At 44.3% G+C, this 18374-nt stretch overlaps 1 protein-coding gene across 2 annotated transcripts in view; it reads left to right on the top strand.

Annotated features, from left to right (window-relative positions):
* The window catches only part of LOC117450525 (myocardin-related transcription factor A-like), a 56917-nt gene that overhangs the window by 18554 nt on the left and 19989 nt on the right, over window positions 1-18374 (top strand). For both annotated transcript variants that reach the window (XM_034088338.2, XM_034088337.2), the window contains 4 exons: window positions 3574-3639; window positions 15874-15929; window positions 16677-16752; window positions 18115-18276. In XM_034088338.2, coding sequence (XP_033944229.1) covers window positions 3574-3639; window positions 15874-15929; window positions 16677-16752; window positions 18115-18276 — 360 coding nt within the window. The remainder of the gene's footprint in view (window positions 1-3573; window positions 3640-15873; window positions 15930-16676; window positions 16753-18114; window positions 18277-18374) is intronic.

Below are 18374 nucleotides of genomic sequence, written 5' to 3'. Positions count from 1 at the left end.
TGGACACAATGCGTCTCAAATGTGTGATTCTGCAGTAACTCTCTGACTCACTGCGGGAACAGCTTGCCTTCCTTTCCAAACACAATGAATTGGAACCTCGCAGTTCCCCGCAGCTCTACAAAGCGTCTTCTAGCTCATTCTTTGGGTTTCGCAGGGGGTAACTCTACTGTTACTGTTTTCGCTATTGTTTTTGGCCGCAGCTGTTTTCACCACAAAAGCTAATAGCCAGCACCAGACAGCAGACATATTTATCGATTGACCTCTGAACTCACACAGTGCAGCATTTAGAAGGGCCAGATATTTTGCTCATGGGTTGGTGGAGACCAAAAAAGAGGTGAATATTGGACTTTATTCATTACTCTTCTCGTCGTACTTGTATAATGACAATAAATGCTTCTAATTCAAATTCTAATAATTGACATTGAGCAGGTAGCCTGAAACAAGTGGCTAATGAAAATGAATGTTGCTCCAAAGGCACGAATAAGGGTTTGTTTTTAACGTGTTGAGGTCCACTTTTTAAGAAATGTCCAACCTGGTTGACAAAAGACACAAAATTACCAAAAAAGGAAAATAACTGCGCTGTTAGTATACACGAGTATCGACTTTGATAACCCACACAATTCAATCCTTCATTGTCTGCCATTATGAATCAATATAATGTTTAATGTTTTCTAAATTCCTCACCACACATTTCGGAGCTTCTTCTGAATCACTTTTTGGTCTAGAAAACGATCCACTTTGTTTCGCTCCACCGGAGGGAACGTTAGCTAGCTAGAGTTTGCTAAACGAGAACGTCGAACCTTACTGGTCTCGAGATAATGCTTTTCTTTGGTGTGTTTTCTTTACGAACGTAGATTTAAAAAAACTTTTCTGCAATACCTCCGATGCCTTCTAGATTCTGCTTTGGGGCCCTTGTTAGGAATAAATGCTGTATTTAACATCAGAACACTGCTTAAAAAGAGTAAAAGCTATTGTTGGCTGTTATTTTTGGTATATGTCTGTTTTATGTGTTGTCTTATAAAAGTGTAGTTTTTAAAAAAGCGATTCTTAACTCATTGATTAATAGTATACTGCAGCTTCATATAGATACATTTACAACATTTAAAGAATAGTTTTTATTACGCTCTGATAGGGCTGCTCAATTAATCGGATTTTAATCGCGATTACGATTATGTCTTGCAACGATTACGAAAACAACGTAATCGAAATAAAACGATTATTTTTTTATTATTACTTTTTTTTTTAAATAATTTTTTTTTTTTTTTTTCAGTTGAATTATATTTAAAGTTCGGGGTAATCAACTGTTAAAAACATACTGTTCACATTTTTGTTCTCCAATAAATGGATGTTTTCAAAGTCAATGAATAATCGCATTTAATAATCGCAATTACAATTACTGACCCAAATAATCGAGATTTTGATTTTTGCCATTATCGAGCAGCCCTACGCTCTGAGTCGCATCACGTTCTGTTCCCATTCATTCATGATTTATGACAGCTTTGAGAATGATTTACAAGTTCTACTGGCCTGCAACCTTGTGTTTAGATATTGCTCGTACAAAATCATGTCAAATATGAGTGTGTTGGTCATGTGAACCTAACTTGTCTAAGGCTGATCAAATGACCACACGTTGGGTCTCAGTTCGTGGCATAGGAACGCTGTGCTGAGGAAAGTTGAGCTACTGTTTGAATGTCATCGGGGGGGATTGGCTTCGGACCAGGAGGCGCAGCAGTAAATTCATACTTTATGGATTTGTCCTTTCTCTGATCAGGATGTCACAGCAGTGAGGTGTTCGCTCTGCAGGACACTTAAAAACATTATGTTCCTTTCATCAGAGGAGGGAAGATGTAACACCTAAGTGTGAAAGCTCAGGAAATTAGGAACTTTTTTTACTGAATATTAACAGCATACAGTTCACGCTGTAGGCAAGGTCATGAGTTCAAAATACCTGCTTTGCAACACCTCAGACACAGCTTCGCAGAGCAAAGATGTGTCAAGTTCGTTGGGTTCTTTGGCTTTCTCTCAATGTCTGCTTGAACTTGAAAGACTGGAGAACAAAAGCGGACCAATTCAATTTCCTTTCTTTGTCTTTAATGAGTCTTTGAAACAGTCCTTGACTTCAAGGTAGGGTAGGTAAGAATGGAGAAACCAGCTCGAGTGCGCTAGAATGTGAAAGTACGCAGCCAAACAAATCTGCCCCTTCCTTCAGACTTCCTCGCAGAGCCCCTCCCCCAACACACACGAACACGCGCACATGATCAATGAGGGCACGAGATCAGTTTGTGCCCAGATGGAAGGCTGACAGGCAGGTAGGCCATCCAGTTACTCAGATGATTGGTCGTGCTTTTTACAGCGCCACGGCTTCCACAGATGACATTGTGTATGTATTTATTGTCAAAGTATTTAATGTATGCATTGCTATCGGGATGTTAATGGAATATAACAAAAAGTGTTTCTTTAGTGAATTACTTACCCCACCTTTAAGTAGACACTTCGATTCTTGGAGTTTTCAGGTAGAAAATCTTCTAAAAAAATAATAGACCTGTAAGCCACAGCACGGCCATTATTACATACACGTGGGCGGGTAAAAGAGGCTTCTACCAAACATGTTCCAGATGCCAGTTGAAAGAGTCCCTATTGTGATTTAGGGGTCTTCTATAGAGGTTTGTGTGCATGTAAATAGTCTGCAAAGGCTCAAATCCCAAAGTTCCCGGCAGACGGAATTTCTCTCAAATACCTGAAAATGAGCATAATATGTGCTCCGTAATGCAGATTTCATGACCCAGATTTCATAATACACAGCAGTTGCCGATCTGCAGAAAATCCTTTCCTACGTTTTTGCTGATATGATATTCCGGCTGAGAAAATGTAAGGTTCAGTTTATGTTATCGTCCAACTCGAGAAAGTTTTACCCGCAACAAATCAAAAGAAAAACAACAGTAGAAAACATATCAGTGCAAAAAAGACCATTTAAAAAGCATTTAAGGTACATGGTCCTAAGCGCATAAGTGCAAGGTATCATTTACCCTTTGTGCAAATTAAGCATGTTTTTTGGCCCTCCGAACAAGGTGAGTCAGTACACATGGGATGGCTTTTCTGAGCAATGACCACATGCAAATACCAGTTAACACATGCATGTAGATCTCTTTCCTTTTCCCTCTTTGTCACACATCTATGTCTCCTGTGGTGAAGAGATGTGATACATGCAGCAGTAAAGTGTGTGAGCTGCTTCAGAATCAAATACTTAAACAGGAAGCTGCGCCGCGGTTGCTGTGTGTTGTTCACATCTGTGTGTTTCCATAAAGTGACACAGATGTTATACGTCTTCTCTCAGGCGACCACAGAGACACTAATTTCGATCATCAGCAGCTAACTGGGTATTTAAAAACCTCTGAAAATCGCTTCAGATGTCACCGTGGTTACTTACATTCAAACTAAGAAAGCCGTCTTATTTGATGGGTCTTTACCGGCACCGTCGTTATGAGTAATATCTGTACCGTTGTGGCTTTCTGTGAACCGAGGCACAGATGATGTACGGTGGGTTGACTCTACTTTTTTGTACTTGTTGTTCAGTTCTGCAGCTGAAGCTCCAACAGAGAAGATCCAGAGAAGAGTTGATCAACCAGGGGATCATGCCGCGTAAGTACACAGCACTTTTATTGTAGTGAGAAAAGTAAATCCATGTGTTGAAAAAGTAAGTGGAGTACATTCAGACTGTCAAGTGTTCTTAGTGCTGTTACAACAGATATTTAAACATCTCTTTTCAGAAGGGCTGCCCATTTGATTGAAATGTATCAGAGTCTCAATATGAACTAATAACAGGAACATTTCTTAAAGGTTATATATGTATTAAATAGCATTTTATTGAAGTATTGCAGACATATCCCGGCCTACAGACTTCACAAAACACATGTGTGTTTGGTGCAGACTCTTTGAAAAGTCACACCAGAATAATTAAATATGTGATAATCACAAATTATCAATACCACAAGTATTGTGAATAATATAATAATAATCGCAACTAGTGACTTTTCCCAAATCATGCAGCCCTACTTTCTTTGTGTATCTTCATTTTTAACATTGTTTGTTTCATACATTTAAAAAACAGTGCCTATCTCAGTATCTAACAGTCTCTTCCTGTGAGAACATGTTGTGCCGCCTCATTACTCGCTGCTGAAGGGATTTGGATTGTGGTTCAGACCGGGCTCCTGGCAGACGGCAGTTTCAGAGAAAGGTGTATCAAGGTCAAACTTCAACTGCCGTCACAAACATCCACTTTTTGTCTAATTAAGAGATTTTTCCAGACTTCCTCACCCTCAAAAGGTTTAGAATCCTTCGATTAAGGACTTTTACAGTTGCTTCTCTTTCAGATCCGTTCACATACTTCTGCTGTCTTAAAGAGGCCCTATTTTGCTTGTTGAGTTTTCCCTTTCCTTTAGTGTGTATAGGTTTTTGGTTTGATTTTCTGCAAAGGTTAAAATCCCAAAGTTTCCAACAGAGGGAGTTTCTCTCCCACCCCCCCACCCTGTCTGAAACGCCTCAATTGGACTCCTTTGTTGACTAGTGACATCACTATGTAACACACGCACTTCTATTGGCTAGCGCTACAGCACATTGTAAGCGATAGGCTAAGGGGCGGGACATCTCTAAGCGGTTGACCAATCACAACAGAGCTGGCCAGCTAACCAATCAGGGTGAAAAGAGCTTTTTGAACATTAAAGCATGGAAACATGTCACAGTAGAGACACTACATGCTGATATGAAACATTGAAAATGTGCATATTAAAGATACCGTGAAGTACATCATGATCTATGTAAATAATCACCAGGAACTTACATTTATCTGTATGAAAATACCTGAATGGCTTATATATAATAATAACATTTTAAAGTTTGACTCTGGGTACAGCTCATTAAAAGTGCAGCTTATTTCCCCCAACATTGAAGTTCCACACATTTGACTCTTGATCTCTGTATAATCTCACATTGTCACACAGGAAGTGTGTTTGCGCTGTTCGTCTTATCCGCTGGTATTTCTCTGAATTCACCATGCGCAAATACACTCACCGTTTCCTCTTCTCAGTGTATTAGGAAGTTCTTAACGTTGTGATCAGACAGCATTAGTAATGAAGCTCAGACCTCTTCTACCTGAGAGCTGTCTTAAAGGTTAAGGACCAACAATGTTCACTTTGAGAGAACTAATGATCTAACGGCCCGTCCACACTACAGCTTCAAAAGAAGCTTGGAGCTGGGCGTGTCTGAAGCTCCACCAACAACCAATCACATGAATCTCCCGCCCCTGACACACAAGCAGCGGTTTGATTGGCTAGAGCTTGTACCGGCATATGATTTGATCGGCTGACGCTTCCACCGAAAGCTTCAGAAGCTTCAAAAGTTGAACATTGCTCAACCTTTGCAGCCTGAATGCCAGGAAAGCTCCGCTCTGCTTCCCACAATGCAGTTCGGCGAAAAGTGACGTCACCCCATTCAAAGTGAACGGGCAGACGCGTTGGAAACCGTTTTTGAAGCTGTCGAAGCTGTAGTGTGGACGGGCCGTAATTGTCTGTGAAGCGAGTATCACATGCAGGAGTACAAGAGAGACAGTCGAGCTGTGATCAGACCAAGTGTGACAGGAGGAGTTAGTGTTATCACAGCTCTCGTCTTCTTCCACTAACTCACCGAGACTGAGATCAAAATGTTTGGTTCACATGGTCTCATCCAATTAGCCTACGCCCCTCGACGCTCCTTAACCAAAGGGCTTGTTGTGGCTTCATGAGGTGTTGTTTGTGTCCCTGTGTCGTGTCTCCTGCAGTGTTCAGGCAGATTAGAGGATGTCCCAACGAGCCCCGCTGATAGTATTTTGTAAATGAACAGAACGGAGATGCTTATGGAGACAGGAGGGGGCAATGAAGATCACAGACTCGAATGCCATATCATACGGTTGGGACAACATAATAAACATGTTAACTATAAACCAGAGAAATATAGTCATACACCTAGTGACGAAGGGAAGGGAACTTCGTCACTATGGACTGACGGCTTCAGGCCGGGTAATAGGGCACTTTATTAGCGTTGTCTGTGGCTGATGACGGTGTGCACCTGGTGTCCTGTGTTGTCTCCTCCCCCCTCACCTGTGTCTGGTTGTGCTGATTGGAGTGGCTGTATTTAGGCTCGGTTTCTCTGTCTGTTGAGAGGGCTGGGTGTGTGTGTGAGATCCTTGTGGCTGCAGGATGTGGACAAAGGGAACAGCAGGATTGAAGCTGTGAACTTTGTGCCCATGATTTTAATAAATGCCCATGTCGGGTTATATTTTTGGACGTTCTGCCTCTGCCTCCTTGCTTGGTGTGGGCCGCTCAACGGTCAGCTTCACACACCTTCTGAAGTCAAGATGTTTCTATCACTGCCCTAAGACTGGTGTTAACGCCAAACAATCGGCAATTGCAAATCTATTTTTTTTACCATTTTCTTAAAGTAATAAATAAATAAAACAGACTTACAACACATGTCTACCTTCCTGAAAAGAAAAAATACAACCATTCCCGAGACTTTGACCTTGTTTTAAGTCATCGTAAAACCCACTTTGCTTCATTTAATCTCAACAGAAACAAAAATAAAACTCATCTATAAATGTCTTGGATTGTTTCTCCAATATTCAAACAATGCCCGACAAACATCACGCTGACTTTACAAGCTTTCACCACCACGTTAGCGTCATTAATTGACCCAACACGACCAAAGAAAGCAGTCATTGGTGTACGCCATTACGGATGTGTTCGTCCAATCGCCCGTCCTTTCCACTTGACTACGTTTAGAACCGGTTCAGGTTTTGATGTGGTTAATGTCAGAGTAGGGGCAGAACAATTAGCCACTGACATTAAGAAGTCCTTCTCGTGTCTTATGACCGTTCCTGACCTATGATTCTCCCTGGAGTATCTCATAAGGAGAGAAGGCAGTGATCAGACAACATCTCTACAACTTCAACCTCTGACGAATTTCATTCTCATGATCACGTATTTCCTTCTTTCATTCACGTCAGATCCATTCGCCCGTGTCCATTTATCCGCATCTTTCAGCTTCTTCCTTCTGCCCATTTCATTAAACGTCAGATTAGTCCAGATTTACCTTTGTCAGTGTTGGGAAATTACTGAATGTACTCTGATACCAAAGGCCCTACGTGTTCATGACAGGATGAATGATTACGTAGAAGAGCATCAGGACTGTTTTAGGCATATGATAGCTATGTGATGAACATGATGATTCAGCCTCTACGGAGAGAGACATATGACAAGCATGCTCATTTCTGACGTGGAGCTAATCTGAACTAAACATTGAATACTGCTTTCTATTCCTCCATCTTGTGACTGTGTGACTCCCTCTCTTGCATATCAGCATGTGAAGGACACTGTTCAGGAACTAGTCGTACCAAATGAACGTGATATCCTTTATTTAACCCGGTAAAAGTCTCATTGAGATTAAAGGCCTGGCCAAGAAGGGCAGCATGAAGAAAGTTACAACAGATCAAACACAGACAATACATGTAGACCAGGGGTGTCAAACTCAAGGCCCGGGGGCCAAATCCGGCCCGCGACTTCATTTGATGTGGCCCGCAAGAGCTTGCAAAGAATATAATACGTTCTTATACAGTTACATGAAGAGAGAATTATTTGCCCTGGACTTCTGCTTTCAGACGTAGTTAATTACTAAGTTATTACCCTATCCGATAATAATCCAATGCAGAGACAATAATGTAATATAATACATTATTTTGTATATATTATATATTTATACATGTATATTTATATGGTTACAACCGGCCCTTTGAGTGCAACCATAATGCTAATGTGGCCCGCGATGAATTTGAGTTTGACACCCCTGATGTAGACGAATACAGCGGTCGTAAAACACAAATTAAATGGCACATTTACCAGTCAATATGCAAATAAAAGAAACTATTATAAAACATAAAAAACTGGCACAATTTAAAACGACTTCACTTATGGGATACAGCAATCACATTGAACAATGGATTCTTGTTCTCTGTCCTTTAAGATGGACTTGAACTCCCCCATAGCGATCCTGATTATTGAAACTCAAGCCGGTGACGAGTGAGATTTTTCCAACGGTCAGCAATTTCCTCTTGTTCTGGGTCGTGATAACAACAGTGAATAAAATATGTCTTTCTCTATTCTCACAACTAGCCGCTTGACCTCTTTTGGCAGTTGTGGGTTCCCTCATCCTTTGTCCACCCCCGGTGTCTCTTCATCACTCACCATATCTCCATTCTCCCTCCCACTGCTCATCCAAAAATAATCTTTCAAAAACCTGCTTTGTGAGAAAACGCCTTTTTCTTCTGTTAGCCGTAGGACGGTGGTGTGTGGTCGGCTGTGTTCATTTGACTCGGTGCTATAAGAAGCCCACAGTGATACCCTGCGTAGAACTGTATTTATACACTTCTCAGATGTGTGAAAATGTTTCGCAGTTCATACTTAGCTACACATGGTTATCAGGTTAGCTACAGTAAGATAAACTTTAGTTGCTAATGAAGCCTTTTCCAAATATGTTTTAAAAAGTCCAAAGAACAGAGTAGAAAGTTTCAACGCACACTTCTGGACTATTTGTTCCCTACCAAAAAGCACCTTCGTCGCATTTATTTTAACATTTTGTTTTAGTTAGCTGTTAGCTAGCTAGCAGTTTTTTTAAGCTAGCAAGCTTATTGTTTGCGGTACCAAATCATTACAGAACGTTCAATTAACATGATAAAATGTTAATGATGGCTTCTGTTTACGACAACAGTAACGTTTCTTAAATAGTGCGGGAACAAATTTAAAACCTTTATTTGTAAAGTTGTGTGTTCAGCGTAGCAAACGTAGCCTAATCACGGATAGCCAAATGCAGATTACTGAGGGTGATGGTATTGCACCATCCAGGTACCCATAATGCACTGCATTTTGCCATACTTTGCATAGGATTACACATAAAACAAGTTTAACTACAAAAGGACACAAATAGGGAGACACAGCAATTAATTTAAATCATACATGTGTACTGACCACAATAAACTTGACATGTATTGAAGCCAGTGGTGATGATTTACACATTTTCTGATATTTCCCACAGTGCCAAAGTTGAGTTAAATATTATATTGGGAAGTTTCTTAAGCAACAAGCCAGTCAGTGAAGAGATAAGAATGAAAACCAACTGCATCAGACTGAACATAAAATCACAGTCACAGTCAATGTTAGCAACGTTTAAAAACAGCTAGCGTGGGTTAGCTTCAGCAGGCTGGCATGAAGCCAATATGCAGCCACTCATGCACATAATGGTGTCTTTTCTCTCTGACCTCATCCCGATCCCACCACTCTCTATTTCCTCCTCTTCATTTGCCCTTTGGTCTGTTGTTCCATTTGTCTTGCAGCTGCCTCTCTTCATTTATCTCCCCGTCGTCTTCCCTACATTTTCTGATGCTCCGTCTTCTTCCTATCCCTTTCCAACCATTTCACTTTTTGCCCCCTCTTCTAAAATCTCATTGTGTGCTCATCCATCCATCCGTCTAGCCCTTAATCCCAGCACTCTTTTCCCATGCAGCTGACTGACAGGCAGGTTCAAACCCTCTTGTGGATGGGTGAGAGGTCTAAGAGGGTTGATGTCCCCGGGGTCTGTAAGAGTGAGTGTGTACCAGCAGTGTGACAATGCTCAGCGACGTGAACTCAGGCTTGAGCAGGTACCGGCAGTCTGGCCCCAGGGACGCTAATTTAATCACACAACTCGTTTCTGTGTGTGTGTGTGTGTGTGTGTGTGTGTGTGTGTGTGTGTGTGTGTGTGTGTGTGTGTGTGTGTGTGTGTGTGTGTGTGTGTGTGTGTGTGTGTGTGTGTGTGTGTGTGTGTGTGTGTGTGTGTGTGTGCTGTGAAGTCAGACAGTATTAGAACAGCAACACATTGATATTGTGTTAGCTCCTGCATATTGGATTTGAAATGAAACACTGACTATGAAATGGAAGTGCAGATTATTTGCCTTAGCTGGACGGGGCTGACTTCAATGCATGTGGTATTCCTCTAGTCAGGTCTGCAGCCATAGAGTGGCGCAGGAATGAGTCCTAAACCTGGAAATGAGTGAGCAATTTAGAAAAACCAATGTTCCCTTGTCCCAAAGTCAATGGGTTTTTTAATGTGAATGTCTGAAGCTTTTACATGTCTTTCACTAGCCACCGTTAGCTTAGCGGTAACACAAACATCATGTAGTTCTGTCACAATTCACATGCTATGTCACGCTTGTAGTTTTGTCTGTGTTGGTGTTTTTCTTGTCTTTGGGTTTCCTGTCTTATTGTGTTAAGTGTTCACCCCCGTTTCCTGCCTGTCTGCTTTCTGTCTGTTTCCCTCCCTGATTACCCGATTGTGTTCACCTGTTGTCCTTGTGTTTCTCCTCCCCTGCCCGGCTGTTTCTCGTTGTCATGATTACCCCTTCTTGTATTTAGTCTTGTCTCTGTCTGTGTTCAGTGTTGGGTCATTGTTTGTTGGTGACGGAGTTCACCGGAGAGTGTTCTGTTCGGTATTTGTCATTTATGCTTTATCCTTGGAATAAAGGGTTTTCTCAAAAGTTATCTGCATTTGGGTCCTGCTTCCTTCACTCATCCGTGACAGAATGACCCAACCAGAAATGGACCCAGCAGATGACCCTTTTGAGGTGGAGCTGCAACAGTTTTCTTTTCCTTTGGAATGTTGCCACGATTGGTGGAAGGAAGCGTCCAGTGTTCGGCTGAAGGAGGCCGCCCTGGTAGAGGCGCACCGGTTGGCGATGGAGAAGCCCGACTTGGTGGAATTCTTACCTGACTGGATGTTGGACTTCCTCTGGAGGTGTGAGTTCCAGCCTGCTGACTACAGACGTCTCGGAGTGTTCCGTCTGGAGTCAACCTCTGCTTCTTCCCCAGTTCCTGCTCCTATTCATGAGTCTTATGCTGGAACTCGTCAGGCTTATGGAGGCCCACGGAGCATTCAGGCGGCTGCTAAGAGGAGTCGTCGCAAGGCCAGACAAGGAGCCCGGGCCCCAGCAGCCATGGTCCCAGTACAGGCGCCAGCAGCCATGGTTCCAGCCTCAGTCCTGGCCCCAGCAGCCACGGTTCCGGCCCCAGCAGCCACGGTTTCGGCCCCAGCAGCCATGGTTCCTGCCCCAGTGCAGGCTCCCGCAGCCATGTTTCCGGCTCCGAGTCCGCCCCACAAAGTCATGATCCGGGCTCCAGAGCTGGATCATACAGCCATGTTTCCGGCTCCAGGGCCGGCCCCAGCGGCTATGGTCCCGGCTCCGGGAGCGCCCTATACGGCCGTGTTTCCGGCGTCGAAGCTGGAGCTTATAGACAGGATTCTGGCTTCAGCAGCCATGTTTCTGGCTGCTATTCCGGTCCCTGCAGCCAGGGTTTCGGCCCCAGTTCTGGTCCCAGCAGCCATGGTCCCGACCCCAGCTGCCTTGGTTCCAGACCCGGATCTGGTCCCGGCTGCCACGGTCCCATCTCGGGTTCCCTCCTCTGGTTCCTCCTCGAGTCCCCTCTCTAGTTTCCCTCTCGAGTTCCCTTCTCTAGTTACTCTTCTAGTCCCTCCTCTAGTCTCTCCTCTAGTCCCCTCTTTAGTCTCTGTTCGAGTCCCCTCTCTGTTTCCATCTCAAGTTCCCTCTCCAGTTCCCCCTTGAGTCCCCTCTCGAGTTCCCTCCTTTAGGCCCTCCTCTAGTCCCTCCTCGAGTCCCCTCTCTAGTTCCCCTCTCGAGTTCCCTTCTCTAGTTACTCCTCTAGTCCCTCCTCTAGTTTCTCCTCTAGTCCCCTCTGTAGTCCCTTCTCGAGTCCCCTCTCTGTTTCCATCTCCAGTTCCCTCTCGAGTTCCCTCCTTTAGTCCCTCCTCTAGTCCCTCCTCGAGTCCCCTCTCTAGCTTCCCTCTCGAGTTCCCTTCTCTAGTTACTCATCTAGTCCCTCCTCTAGTCTCTCCTCTAGTCCCCTCTTTAGTCTCTGTTCGAGTCCCCTCTCTGTTTCCATCTCAAGTTCCCTCTCCAGTTCCCCCTCGAGTCCCCTCGAGAGTTCCCTCCTTTAGTCCCTCCTTTAGGCCCTCTAGTCCCTCCTCGGGTCCCCTCTCTAGTTCCCCTCTCGAGTTCCCTTCCCTAGTCTCTCCTCTAGTCCCCTCTGTAGTCCCTTCTCGAGTTCCCTCTCTGTTTCCATCTCGAGTCCCCTCTCCAGTTCCCCCTCGAGTCCCCTCTCGAGTTCCCTCTCGAGTTCCCTCCTCTGGTCCCTCCTCTGGTCCCTCCTCGAGTCCCCTCTTTAGTTCCCCTCTCAAATCCCCTCTCGTGTTCCCTTCTCTAGTCTCCTCTGGAGTCCCCTCTCCAGTCTCCTCTCGAGTCCCCTCTCAAGTCTCCGCTTGAGTTCCCTCTCCATTCCCTATTCAAGCCCCTACGCAAGTGTCGTTGGAGGTCCCGCCGTCTACTCCCCTGCCGGGGGTCCTGCCAACCCGGTGTCCTGTGTCGTTGGAGGTCCCGCCGTCTACTCCCCTGCCGGGGGTCCTGCCAACCCTTTCTCCTGTCCCGTTGGAGGTCCCGCAGAATACTCTTCTGCCGGGGGTCCTGCCAACCCTTTCTCCTGTCCCGTTGGAGGTCCCGCCGTCTACTCCCCTGCCGGGGGTCCTGCCAGCCCTGTGTCCTGTGCCGTTGGAGGTCCCGCCGTCTACTCCCCTGCCAACCCTGTGTCCTGTGCCGTTGGAGGTCCCGCCGTCTACTCCCCTGCCGGGGGTCCTGCCAACCCTGTGTCCTGTCCCGTTGGAGGTCCCGCCGTCTACTCCCCTGCCGGGGGTCCTGCCAGCTCTGTGTCCTGTGCCGTTGGAGGTCCCGCCGTCTACTCCCCTGCCGGGGGTCCTGCCAACCCTGTGTCCTGTGCCGTTGGAGGTCCCGCAGAATACTCCCCTGCCGGGGGTCCTGCCAACCCTGTGTCCTGTGTCGTTGGAGGTCCCGCCGTCTACTCCCCTGCCGGGGGTCCTGCCAACCCTATATCCCGTGCCGTTGGAGGTTCTACCGGGGGCCCTGCCAGCCCCATGTCCATCACCGGTCTCGCCGGGGTTCCTGCCAACTCCTGGTCCTTTTCCGTGGGGGATCCTGCCGAAGCCTGTCCGACCGGCTCCGGTTTCTGTCCGGCCGACACCGGGTCCTGCCCGATCTCCGGAACTGGCCCATCAGCGCTTTCCTGCCCGGCCTCCTGATCCTGTCCGGTCGACACCGGCTCGAGCCCGGCCCCCTGAGAGCCGCGGTCTTCGCCCTCGAGCCCGGCCCCCTGAGAGCCGCGGTCTTCGCCCTCGAGCCCGGCCCCCTGAGAGCCGCGGTCTTCGCCCTCGAGCCCGGCCCCCTGAGAGCCGCGGTCTTCGCCCTCGTGCCCGGCCCCCTGAGAGCTGCGGTCTTCGCCCTCGGGCCCGACCCCCTGACTCTTCCTGCCGTTGCCTTCGCCCTCGGACCCGGGTCCCTGACTCTTCCTGCCGCTGCCTTCGGTCCTCCATGGTCCCCACCTTGGACTCTGTTTTGACCCCGGGCCGTCCGCCCGAGACCCCTTCCTGGTTCTCTGCCTTGTCCCCGGGCAGTCCGCCCGAATCCCCCTTTTTGGACTGTACCTTGCCCCTCGGGCCGTCCGCCCGTGACCCCTTCCTGGTCCTCCGCTGTGTTCCTGGGCTGTCAGCCCAAGACCCGTCCTCCGGACCCCCTCCGCCCACCCTGCTTGGGGTTTTGGACTTTTTTGTTTTGTTTTTTTTAGGGACGTCTGGAATCCGTCCCTTGAGGGGGGGTTCTGTCACAATGCACATGTTAGGTCACGCTTGTAGTTTTGTCTGTGTTGGTGTTTTTCTTGTCTTTGGGTTTCCTGTCTTATTGTGTTAAGTGTTCACCCCCGTTTCCTGCCTGTCTGCTTTCTGTCTGTTTCCCTCCCTGATTACCCGATTGTGTTCACCTGTTGTCCTTGTGTTTCTCCTCCCCTGCCCGGCTGTTTCTCGTTGTCATGATTACCCCTTCTTGTATTTAGTCTTGTCTCTGTCTGTGTTCAGTGTTGGGTCATTGTTTGTTGGTGACGGAGTTCACCGGAGAGTGTTCTGTTCGGTATTTGTCATTTATCCTTTATCCTTGGAATAAAGGGTTTTCTCAAAAGTTATCTGCATTTGGGTCCTGCTTCCTTCACTCATCCGTGACAAGTTCCTTTATAGCCTTACCTTCGCTACCTACTTTTTGGCGGTTGCATTTTCAATTCAACTAATATAATAGTGGTGTTAATATGTGGAGATTATCCTGCTGAACAGAACATGTCGTTTTTGCCACATCATTAATGTTTTGAAAAATCCTTTCGTCAAGGGAACGCTTACCTTTATCTGGCTAGTTAAATATGCAAATATATGATAAGCAAAACAGTTTGATGTATGACTTTATCACATATCCTTATCAAAATTAGTCTTCGAGCAAAGTATTTTTTATATATATTATAAACATAACAGTAGTCCTATGAACCCAAAGTCTCTATAGTAGAATAACATGGGTTGTTCTTAAGGAAACAACGAGGAGCACAGTCAAGTATTTGGTGTTCATGAACTCATAACAAGTTGAAAATCAAATATAATCTGGAAGATATTTATTAAGCACGATGTTAGTTTCTAAATAAAAATCATTTTTATAATTTCATATGATCATAAAATGTCAAGTTGTTCTGTTACACAATTGCCAAAAACATGCGTCAACCACATTTCAAGACTTCAGGCCAATCAGAGCAAACATTGTGGCGTCTTTCTTTACTGTTTCTAAATATAGCCTTTGGGCACAAATGGGTTTATTTTACAGAATGCATCTTGGGAAATATTCCACAGCTATATGATGAATCACAGGATGGTAAAGTGAGGGAATTATTTAAAGAAGAAGCAACATGAAAAGCGTAGCACAGCTCTGCACAGATGGGGTGGAGTGAGAGGAGTCAATATAATAGGACAACAATATGTTATTATTTCACATTTGGGCTTTGGTGACAGCAGCTTTTAGTCCTAGCTGCAATTGAGTGGGAGACAAGGGGAGATTGGGAGGGATCAGGGTATTAATGATTTGGGATGTTTCATTGTTTGGCGTTTATTCATTTAAAATCATGTGGTTGTCCATACACTAGAAATATGATTAATTTATGGTCACGCTTTCTGGCCTTTTCATGAATTATGTGACGTTAAAGGTCATCTTAAAATAATACGACCCCTGGAAATGGTGTTCGTAAAATGCATGGTTTTAAATGTGACTCAAGGTGTGCTATTCAAAGCTACTCTCTCGTGCAGTATAACATTATTTAATAGTGTGAGGTTCAGATTCTTGTTTCAGAAGCTAAAGCCTAATGCCTGCGCTGATATGCTGCATTTAACTCAGCATTTTGGTGTCATCGCAACCCTTTAGGCTTCTAGGTGTCGAGCACCACTAATCCCTGGGTTTTTGCATAATCACGGGCCCACAGCACGTCTTGCTTGAGTCATTTGGGAATCCGTACAAAATATCCCATAAATTCCACTGCTGCAAAAGAGGCTCGGTGGACTGACACTTTACATTTTAATAGCACCACTGCCCAGGCTATAATGCATATTGTTCTGCCGTGGCCTAGAAAGATGCGAGTCTTTACAGCGAGAGCGAGATTACTACACTGACATTGCACTCAAACGGTTATAAAGGAATAGCTTTGGCAATATAAGAGCAATAAGTCTCACTATCAGTAAAGCTATTCGAGTGAACTGGAGCTGAACAGTTGAGGCAAACAGCCATTCTGAGGCATTCGCTCTCCATTTCTCCTCGGTGGCTTGAATGTACACCCTGTCACCATGTTAATATCCGCTCTCTCTTCTTTATTCTTTAAGCCCTGAAAAGTTCAGCTGCCTTCCACGAACAGAGACGCAGTTTGGAGCGAGCGCGGGTGAGCATTGATTCAATCAGTGAAGTCAAAACATTCAATCACTTTCAGCTTTTCAACCTCTGACATCATTACAGCAGCGCCTGCATGACAGCAATGCACCGCAGACGGGCTGGACATGGCAAATAAGAGCTGGGTTAGGTCACCTGCACAATAAAGTAGTGCTTGTATTGAATTGTAAGCTGCAATGTATTAAAGTCAGTGGTTTAAACACCAGGGGTTCTTGTACTCCAGGGCATGTAGAAAGATTATGAATCGACTACAAATAAAAATTCCAATTTGTATTAAAATAAATATATATCCAAATATTGAGCAAACTGTGACATCTGAACCCCATGTGTTCCGAGTGTGTGAAAAGTAATTAGTAATAGATAAATAAATATCTATATTGAAGTTATGGATACAAGTTTAAAATAGTTGTTTGGAAAAAATACTTAAATGCTTTCATTAAATAGCTGAAGAGATGGATAATGAAAATAGTTAGCTCAAAGTAAAGGATAAAGGTCATAATTTAACTAGCAGAAAATGAGAAGTTAACCAGATACAACTGTACAAATTAACCATACAAAGTTAGCTATAAGTGGTAAACACATTGAAATAATTGTATTTATTTGATATGTGGGTTCTCTTATCATCTGGCTCTAAGGGGAAATCTGACACAAAATAAAGTTGGTAACCACAGCACTAATGGTGGCATGAATCCAAAAGTGAGTAATGTGTGTATCTCAATGTTTCTCTCTCTTTCTCCAGACTGAGGATTATCTGAAGAGGAAGATCAGAGCCCGACCTGAGCGCGCCGAGCTGATCCGGATGCACATCCTGGAGGGTGAGTTCTATACTTCGTTACTGTACTTAAGTACATTCTTCTGGTATCAGTACTTTACTCCACTACTTATTTTACTGACGACTTTTTACTTTGACTTCTTACATTTTGAACACACATACCTGTACTTTCTACTTCTTACATGTTGAACACAAATACCTGTACTTTCTACTTCTCACATGTTGAACCCAAATACCTGTACTTTCTACTTCTTACATGTTGAACTAAAATACCTGTACTTTCTACTTCTTACATGTTGAACCCAAATACCTGTACTTTCTACTTCTTACATTTTGAACACAAATACCTGTACTTTCTACTTCTTACATGTTGAACACAAATACCTGTACTTTCTACTTCTTACATGTTGAACACAAATACCTGTACTTTCTACTTCTCACATGTTGATCACAAATACCTGTACTTTCTACTTCTTACATGTTGAACCCAAATACCTGTACTTTTTACTTCTTACATGTTGAACTCAAATACCTGTACTTTCTACTTCTTACATGTTGAACCCAAATACCTGTACTTTCTACTTCTCACATGTTGAACACAAATACCTGTACTTTCTACTTCTCACATGTTGATCACAAATACCTGTACTTTCTACTTCTTACATGTTGAACCCAAATACCTGTACTTTCTACTTCTTACATATTTAACACAAATACCTGTACGTTATACTTCTCACATGTTGAACACAAATACCTGTACTTTCTACTTCTTACATGTTGAACACAAATACCTGTACTTTCTACTTCTTACATGTTGAACACAAATACCTGTACTTTCTACTTCTCTCATGTTGAACACAAATACCTGTACTTTCTACTTCTTACATGTTGAACACAAATACCTGTACTTTCTACTTCTCTCATTTCCCAAACAGCTGGTTCCTTTAGTCTGAATGTGTGTTGGTGCGTAATCATTATTATTTAGAGTCATTGCGTGCCTATTGATTTGAACACGATCCGTGTATCCATCACTTCCTGGTCTTCTCTAAAGAAGAGGGACCAATGGAAACGTTGTCATGTTGCCGTTGTTCAGCATGGAAACATTCATTAGCTAACAATGACATTATTGTTCTGTTAATATAAAGGGAGGTCAGGTACTCTTTAAAACAGCTGCTAGTTATGGGTACTTTTTACTTGGGTAGATTTCAAAGCCCTCTTTACTTGAGTAAATAAGTTTTACAGAGTATTTTAAAACACGAGTATCTCTACTTCGACTTGAGTGAAGTATGTGTGTACTTTTGGCATCTCTGCTGTCTGGACTTTAGGCAACTCTGACTAATAACTTCTCAGAGTCCTAGCACACGGGTTAAAATACATCTCATGGTTGGTGTCTGTATGCTTCCAGAGTTGTCAGCGGAGCCGTCTCTTCAGGCCAAGCAGATGCAGCTGAAGAGAGCTCGCCTGGCCGATGATTTGAACGATAAGATCTCCCACCGGCCGGGGCCCATGGAGCTCATCCACAAAAACATCCTGCCTGTTCACTCCAGCATCAAACAGGCCATCATAGGTAAGCAGGCAAGCTGTCCCATAGATTATACTTCTCATGTACTCTCCCAATGATTGACTCACTGACATGTGGAAAGTCAGTATAGGTGTTTCTTTGAC

This window comes from Pseudochaenichthys georgianus, chromosome 8 (genome assembly GCF_902827115.2).
Source record: "Pseudochaenichthys georgianus chromosome 8, fPseGeo1.2, whole genome shotgun sequence".
In the NCBI taxonomy this organism is placed as follows: domain Eukaryota; kingdom Metazoa; phylum Chordata; class Actinopteri; order Perciformes; family Channichthyidae; genus Pseudochaenichthys; species Pseudochaenichthys georgianus.
The sequence above is the reverse complement of the archived record's forward strand: the minus strand, read 5'-3'. Positions and strand labels throughout refer to the sequence as shown.